The 6,817-nt window shown below is 52.5% G+C and overlaps 1 protein-coding gene across 1 annotated transcript; it reads right to left on the reverse strand.

Annotated features, from left to right (window-relative positions):
• Positions 1-2,553: 2,553 nt before the first annotated feature.
• LOC138377482 (neuroblastoma breakpoint family member 4-like) lies at positions 2,554-6,453 on the reverse strand. Its single transcript, XM_069462408.1, has 5 exons — positions 6,341-6,453; positions 5,189-5,358; positions 4,535-4,774; positions 3,670-3,838; positions 2,554-2,611 (listed from the first exon to the last, which is right to left on the reverse strand). The coding sequence occupies exons 1-5, from the start codon at positions 6,415-6,417 to the stop codon at positions 2,554-2,556; spliced, it is 714 nt and encodes a 237-aa protein (XP_069318509.1). The 5' UTR covers positions 6,418-6,453.
• Positions 6,454-6,817: the final 364 nt, after the last annotated feature.

Raw genomic sequence — 6,817 nt, forward strand, 5'->3', positions numbered from 1 at the left:
AGTGAGATTGCTGAATCAAATGATAATTCTATTTTTAGTTTTTTGAGAAATCTCCGTTGTGCTTTCCATAGTGGCTGTACTAGTTTACATTCCCTCCAACAGTGTATACGGGTTTCCTTTTCAAGGAGGTAAACTGTGTAGATAAATTAAGTGCATTGAAAATCCACTTATCAGTGACTGTGTGTGGGTGTGTCTGGTTTTAGATCATTACTGTGCAATAGTAACCGTGTGCGGGCCTCCTAACTTTGTGCTCTGGCCTGAGATTTCATTTCAGAATGACCATTGGGAACCCCAGAGGATCGAAGAGAGGGAAGCACACAGGGGAAGAGGATCAGAGTGGGAGGAAGAAGTTTGGAGATTCTGGATGACTTTGGGGGGAGGCGGTTCTGTTTTCCTTTTTTTTTTTTTTTTACCAATAACTTTTGATAAATAAATGAGTCAAGCCAATCTAACTATTGCAGTTGTTATTGCTGTGGTTGATGACGTCGCAGATGTCACAGAGTTCTAAGTTTCTATTGAGCACCTCTCGAGACATGTGAGCAGATGCAAAATGGAACCCTGGACTGGCCGGCTGGGTTTTGCATAGTCTAAGTCTATGACAAATTGGAGAGCAAATAACAGTCAGCCTTTCTGATTTGCATGGTAAGATGTCAGTTTTTCTATTTGCTCCTGAAGCACGTGACTCTTTTCCACCAGCTACATGACAATTTGGTGCTTGTCTTGAAGCCCAAACTGACTATTTATCCAGCATCTGTCAAAGAGAGATTGATGCACGTGGTATCTCCAAAAGTTTGTGTACTAAGGGATATACTAGAATGTCCAAGTTCTATTTGTGCTTTAAGTTGGGACTATAAGAATACATATCCTCAGGGGAATACTTTTCACAGTAACAACCAGTGTATGCCGAATTGCTATTACACCTCTAGCTAATTGACAGGAAATGTTTTTTTTTTTTTTTAAAAAAAAAAAAAAGCCATATGGAAAATGTTTCTCCATCTTGTGCAAAGCCAGGCATTTTTGGTACCCAAATTCAAAGCAACAAAACAGAATCCCCTCGCAGAGATTCCAGAAAGCAACACAGCCCTGCTGACACTTTGATTTTAGTGCGGTGAGACCCATGTCAAATTTCTCGTCTCCAGAATATAAAGCAATATATCTGCGGCTGGAGTCAGGCTCAGCAGTGGGATGGCCCAACCTCATGGGGTCCAGGCTGCATGTCCCTTTCATGGGGGACATTCTTATGCTTGGGTCTCTACAGAACCACAAGGTGAGAGTGTGGCCAGTGGGGTACTGGCAAGGTGGGTGGTAAAGGGGACAGCTCCGTGCATAAAGTAGAAAGTGCCCTAAGCCTGGGGAGTCCCCATGGAAGAGTCCCCAGAATCAGGGAAAGGAGGAGGGGTGAGATGCTGCTCTTGTGGGAAGACAGAGGCTGCAGGGGGAGGGGCCAGGGTGAGCTGTGAGCAGAGAGTGGGATCTAGGGGTGACCTAGAGAGAGGGGCTGCCATGCTGGGGCCAGGGAAGAGAATCACCTGTTGTTTGGCTCACATTTCCCCTCCTCCTCCTCCTCTCCCCCTCCTATGCCCAAACCCTCCCTGTCCATCCCCCTCTGGCTCCCCCTCCATCTCAGGATGCCACACGGGGAACTATGGTCCGAATGCCCAGGTCCCCCCATTCCTTATGTTGAAATCCTAACCCCCAAGGTGATGATAATATTAATAGAAGGTGGGACTTTTGGGAAATGATTCGTTCCTAAGGGCAGAACCCTCTTGAATGGGACGAGTGCCTGCATAGAAGACCCCAGAGAGCTGCCTTCTAGCACGTGGGGACACAGAGAGAAAGGGCCATGGACGAATCAGGAAAGGGGTTCTTGCCAGACAGCGAGCCTGCTGGTCCCTCTTGGACCTGTCAGCCTCCGACCTGGGAGAGAACGAATTTCATTTGCTCATAAGCCCCCGGTTCATGGGTTTTGTCACAGCAGCTGGAATGAGCTAGGACGGGGCCACAGGCACTGGCACAATAGGCTCACAAGCACATTGTAATTTATTTTAAATAACTTTATTTGAGGTCAAAGAAAATGTTTTCACATAAAATATTATGCTTTCTCTTTATGATAAATACAGGGTAAAATATGGGAAAGGGTACTGTATAGAAATAAATAGGGAAATTAAACTATTTATTCCGAATGATATCCATGTCAACTGTTATAGTTTTTTTTTTTCAAGTAGAGATGGTACTTTTTATGAAACACGTTCAGTTTTTTCATAGTTCCAACAGTACTTGGTATCTGCAAAAAGAAAAAAACCCAATGAGAGTCTGTCAGTCCTGCTGGTGGCTCAGTCCGGAGTGGCAGCTGAGAGGGACAGACCCAGGGCCACACTGCACTCCTGTGGGAGGCTGGGCTGAATTGGACAGAGACAGCCACAGGGGAGAAGAAAACCTTCCTGAACTTAAGGTCACCCTGAGGGGCAAGATATGGGCACTCTGTCCCTGCCCAACCAGGACCTGGTTCAATCAGCCACTTTTCTCCTTTGTTTACAGAAAAGTGATGGCATTTCACACCCGCTTGTGAGGGACATGCTTAGTGTCAGCTACCACACTCAGAGACAGACACCTGCAAGGGGAGAGGTCCTTTGCAGAGAAACAGGCCCTCTTATAACCCCACGTCCCAGACTTTCAAGGAGGGGTGGGTGGCTGGGGGAAGACCCCTGGCTGTGAGAGACAGCAGGGACCTCAGACTCATCCACGTCCAGTCCCCCTTGGTCTGACGAGGAGAGCGTGGTGCCCAAGGGCTGAGGCTCCACTAAAGCCACGTGACCTGTTCCTGACAACCCCGCAACGAGAACCCAGGCCTCTGGCCCTTTCCACACTGTTTGGAAGGAGGAGAGAAAGGGTCCAATGGAGAAATCAATAAGCCACTGGAGGCCGTGGGACACCCTGGCTGGGACAGGGATCAGGATTTAGAAACAGTGAAAGTATTTTCCTAGAGAGGGTCAGCAAAGAAAGGAAGAAGGAGAGATTCCACATGGAATTGCACGGAGAGAGCAGGGACTCTTGCCTGGACCTGCAGAGGTAGAAACGGGAATGAAATGCAGAGAGAGCAGATGCCTCAGCACCCCATGGTCTACGAGGATTGATGTCCTGCCCTGCGCAACTATTTCTGCACTGACGTCACTTGAGGGCGCCTTCAGTGTTCTTCAGCTAATGTCGGCTCAAATGAGTCCACAGTGCCTGGACACTGAGTCCCTGGAAACGCCACCCCTGTCACACAGCCCTGCACCTCTGGGGCTGGACACAAATCTCACAAGGCCAGTGCAGGTCTCCTGCCTGGGACCAGGTTCTAAGTTATTTTTTGCCATGAGCAAAAAATGAATTCATTTGTCACTGTTCAAATTCACAGGTACCAGTGAATCACAGCAGGGACCATTCCTAGGGAGCTACAGTTTCCCAAGGGTGGAAAAGAAGGAAAATTCTTGAGTTCTGGCAGGTGCATTCCAGGCACCTGGCTGGCCTTGCAAAGTCAATGATCAACTTGACCATCGAGACCAGACGGAGGTTACAGCGGCTGTTGGAGGGAACACATGTGGCAGAGAAAGAGCAGCCGGAGACGACCTGTCACCTCGCACAGAGAGCAGCAGGAGTGCGTGCGTGTGAGACCGCAGGTGGGGTTACCTCTGCACCCGCAGCCGCAGGCCTGGGAAACAGCATGCAACTCTCCACTTGCTCAACAGCAACTTTTTCTTGCTCTTCCTCAGTTTCAGGGCACTCGGGCCAGCGAGCAGGGGACAGACTGCCTGCGCCAGCCGGGCGAGTCTTGGCTGGGCTCCTGGGAATCCAAGAACTGGAAGACAGACCAGAGGGAAGAGCAGAGGCTTAGATGATACAAGTTACCAGGACACGAGTCTGGGATTCACGACGTGTGAGCACTGAGCCCTTCACAGGAGCCCTCCCCAAGGGGCCAGACTGGGGCTCCTGACCGCTCATGACCCTGATGGAGTCCTGGGTACCTGGGGCTTGTCACCTCTCATATGAGGGCATCACCCAACAGAGGAGCCCCAGGCAGCCCCACAGGCTCCAGGGGGAGATGGAGAGGGACAGAGAGCAAGGAGGGGCAGGACAGGATGTGGGGGCTGGAAGCTCTGTGGTAAGACAGTCTGAGCAGAAGTGGGTACTTCTGAGAAGGAAACTGAGGCCTTGGCCCTGCCATGCCTGCAGGTGATGAACAAGATGGACAGACACAGGGGAGACTGATTTGCACAGTTTACAAAAAGGTTGTCCTTTATTTCCAAAAGAGGATTAAAGAACCGGAATAAAACCTGGATATCTCAGGAGACTGACCTGTGGGCCCAGGATAAACAATGTTAAAAAAAATCCCTGTGAAATCACTATGCAAGTCATAAATAACCGAAAGATATAAGGACTATACATGACATGGTCACAGCTTTCATTGAACAATTGGGCCCCACTGTCCCCTCCTCCCCCCGCGTGGTGACAGCAATCCCCACATCAGAGCCTCCTGCTCCCCTGTCCTGCCCACCTGGGAGGATTAGCCACTGGTGCCCAGAGTCAGCGCTGGCTGCGAGGATCCAGGGCTCGCAGGGGAGGCTCCATGTGGCGAAGCCACAGCCACGACCCCACTGCTGGTCCAGCGGCAGCCGCAGACAGTCGCTCACCAGGGTGCTTGGCTGCAGCTGTGTGTCTGCAGCTTGCACCTGTGACACGCAGGGGCTCAAGTCTCCACTCCAAGGCCCTTGGGGACAGGCCTCCTGCGTGGGGGCTGAAAGCAGAAGAGGCTTCAGTGGGAGCAATCCTAGTGCTCTCTTTGCTACGTCCTCCCAGAACACCCATCTCTCATGTCCCTGCGGGTCAGTGAGACCACCCAGTGACCGTGGCAACGCAGAAAGACATGGAGTATATGAAGGAGATGTCACCTGTCAGGTGTGTGCCTGGGGAAGCAGAGATCCCAGGTGCCCGGGCTGGCAGAGAAACGGTCAGGGGCTGGGCAGACGGCAAAGCTCCCAGACCCACCTCCCCTCTGTGTGGAAAACCCTGCCCAAGCACCTGACGGGAACCAACCCTGTCTCCAGGGTCGGCCTGCAGGGACATCGCTCAGCCCAGGCAGAGGACTGAGCACAGCGAGGCCACCTGGGACGCCAGTGAGACTGACCAGCTTTATCACGGCAGGACTCACCCGCTCCATCCAGAACAGAGCCGACCTCATGCTCGGCAGACAGGGAGGTGGCGCTTCTGATTGGCTCTTGGCATTCAGACAGGTCAGCACCACCAGGAGGGAAATCCTGCTCCGTCAGTGCCTGTGACAGTCCTTCAGTCCCTGCGTCCTCTTGCAGCTCCCTGGGCACACTGGGGAGAGGAAGAACCAAAGAGGAAGGCAGGAGGGATGAGACCTCGCACTCATCCACGTCCAGTCCCCCTTGGTCTGACGAGGAGAGCGTGGTGCCCAAGGGCTGAGGCTCCACTAAAGCCACATGACCTGTTCCTGACAACCCCGCAACGAGAACCCAGGCCTCTGGCCCTTTCCACACTGTTTGGAAGGAGGAGAGAAAGGGTCCAATGGAGAAATCAATAAGCCACTGGAGGCCGTGGGGCACCCTGGCTGGGACAGGGATCAGGATTTAGAAACAGTAAAAGCATTTTCTTAGAGAGGGTCGGCAAAGAAAGGAAGAAGGAGAGATTCCACATGGAATTGCACGGAGAGAGCAGGGACCCTTGCCTGGACCTGCAGAGGTAGAAACGGGAATGAAATGCAGAGAGAGCAGATGCCTCAGCACCCCATGGTCTATGAGGATTGATGTCCTGCCCTGTGCAACTATTTCTACATTGAGGACACTTTCAGGTTCCCTGAGTGTCCTTTAGCTAGTGTCAGCACAAATGAGTCCACAGTGCCTGGACTGAGTTCCTAAAAATGCCACCCCCGTCAAACAACCCTCGACCTCTGGAGCTGGACACAAAGCTGACAAGGCCAGGGCAGATCTCCTGCCTAGGACCACGTTCTACGTTAGTTTTTGCTAAGAGTAAAAAATGTGCTCATTTCTCACTGTTCTCATTGACAGGTAAAACTGAATCACAGCAGGGACCACTCCTAGGGAGCCAAAGGTTGCCAAGGATGGGACTGAAGGAAAATTCTGGAGTACTGGCAGGTGCATTCCAGACACCTGGCTGGCCTTGCAAAGTCAATTATCAACTTGACCATCAAGGCCAGATAGAGGTTACAGCGGCTGTTGGAGGGAACACACATGCCAGAGAGAGAGCAGCGGGACAGGAGCTGTCACCTAGCACAGAGAGCAGCAGGAGTGCGTGCGTGTGAGACCGCAGGTGGGGTTACCTCTGCACCCGCAGCCGCAGGCCTGGGACACTGCACGCCACTCTCCACTTGCTCAACAGCAACTTTCTCTCACTCATCCTCGGCTTGAGGCCACTCGGGCCAGCGAGCAGGGGGCAGACTGCCTGCGCCAGCCGGGCGAGTCTTGGCTGAGCTCCTGGGAATCCAAGAACTGGAAGACAGACTGGAGGGAAGAGCAGAGGCTTAGATGATACAAGTTACCGGGACACGAGTCTGGGATTCATGACGTGTGAGCACTGAGCCCTTCACAGGAGCCCTCCCCAAGGGGCCAGACTGGGGCTCCTGACCGCTCATGACCCTGATGCAGTCCTGGGTACCTGGGGCTTGTCACCTCTCACATGAGGGCATCGCCCGACAGAGGAGCCCCAGGCAGCCCCACAGGCTCCGGGGGGAGATGGAGAGGGACAGAGAGCAAGGAGGGGCAGGACAGGATGTGGGGGCTGGGAGCTCTGTGGTAAG

This window comes from Eulemur rufifrons, chromosome 29 (genome assembly GCF_041146395.1).
Source record: "Eulemur rufifrons isolate Redbay chromosome 29, OSU_ERuf_1, whole genome shotgun sequence".
NCBI lineage: Eukaryota > Metazoa > Chordata > Mammalia > Primates > Lemuridae > Eulemur > Eulemur rufifrons.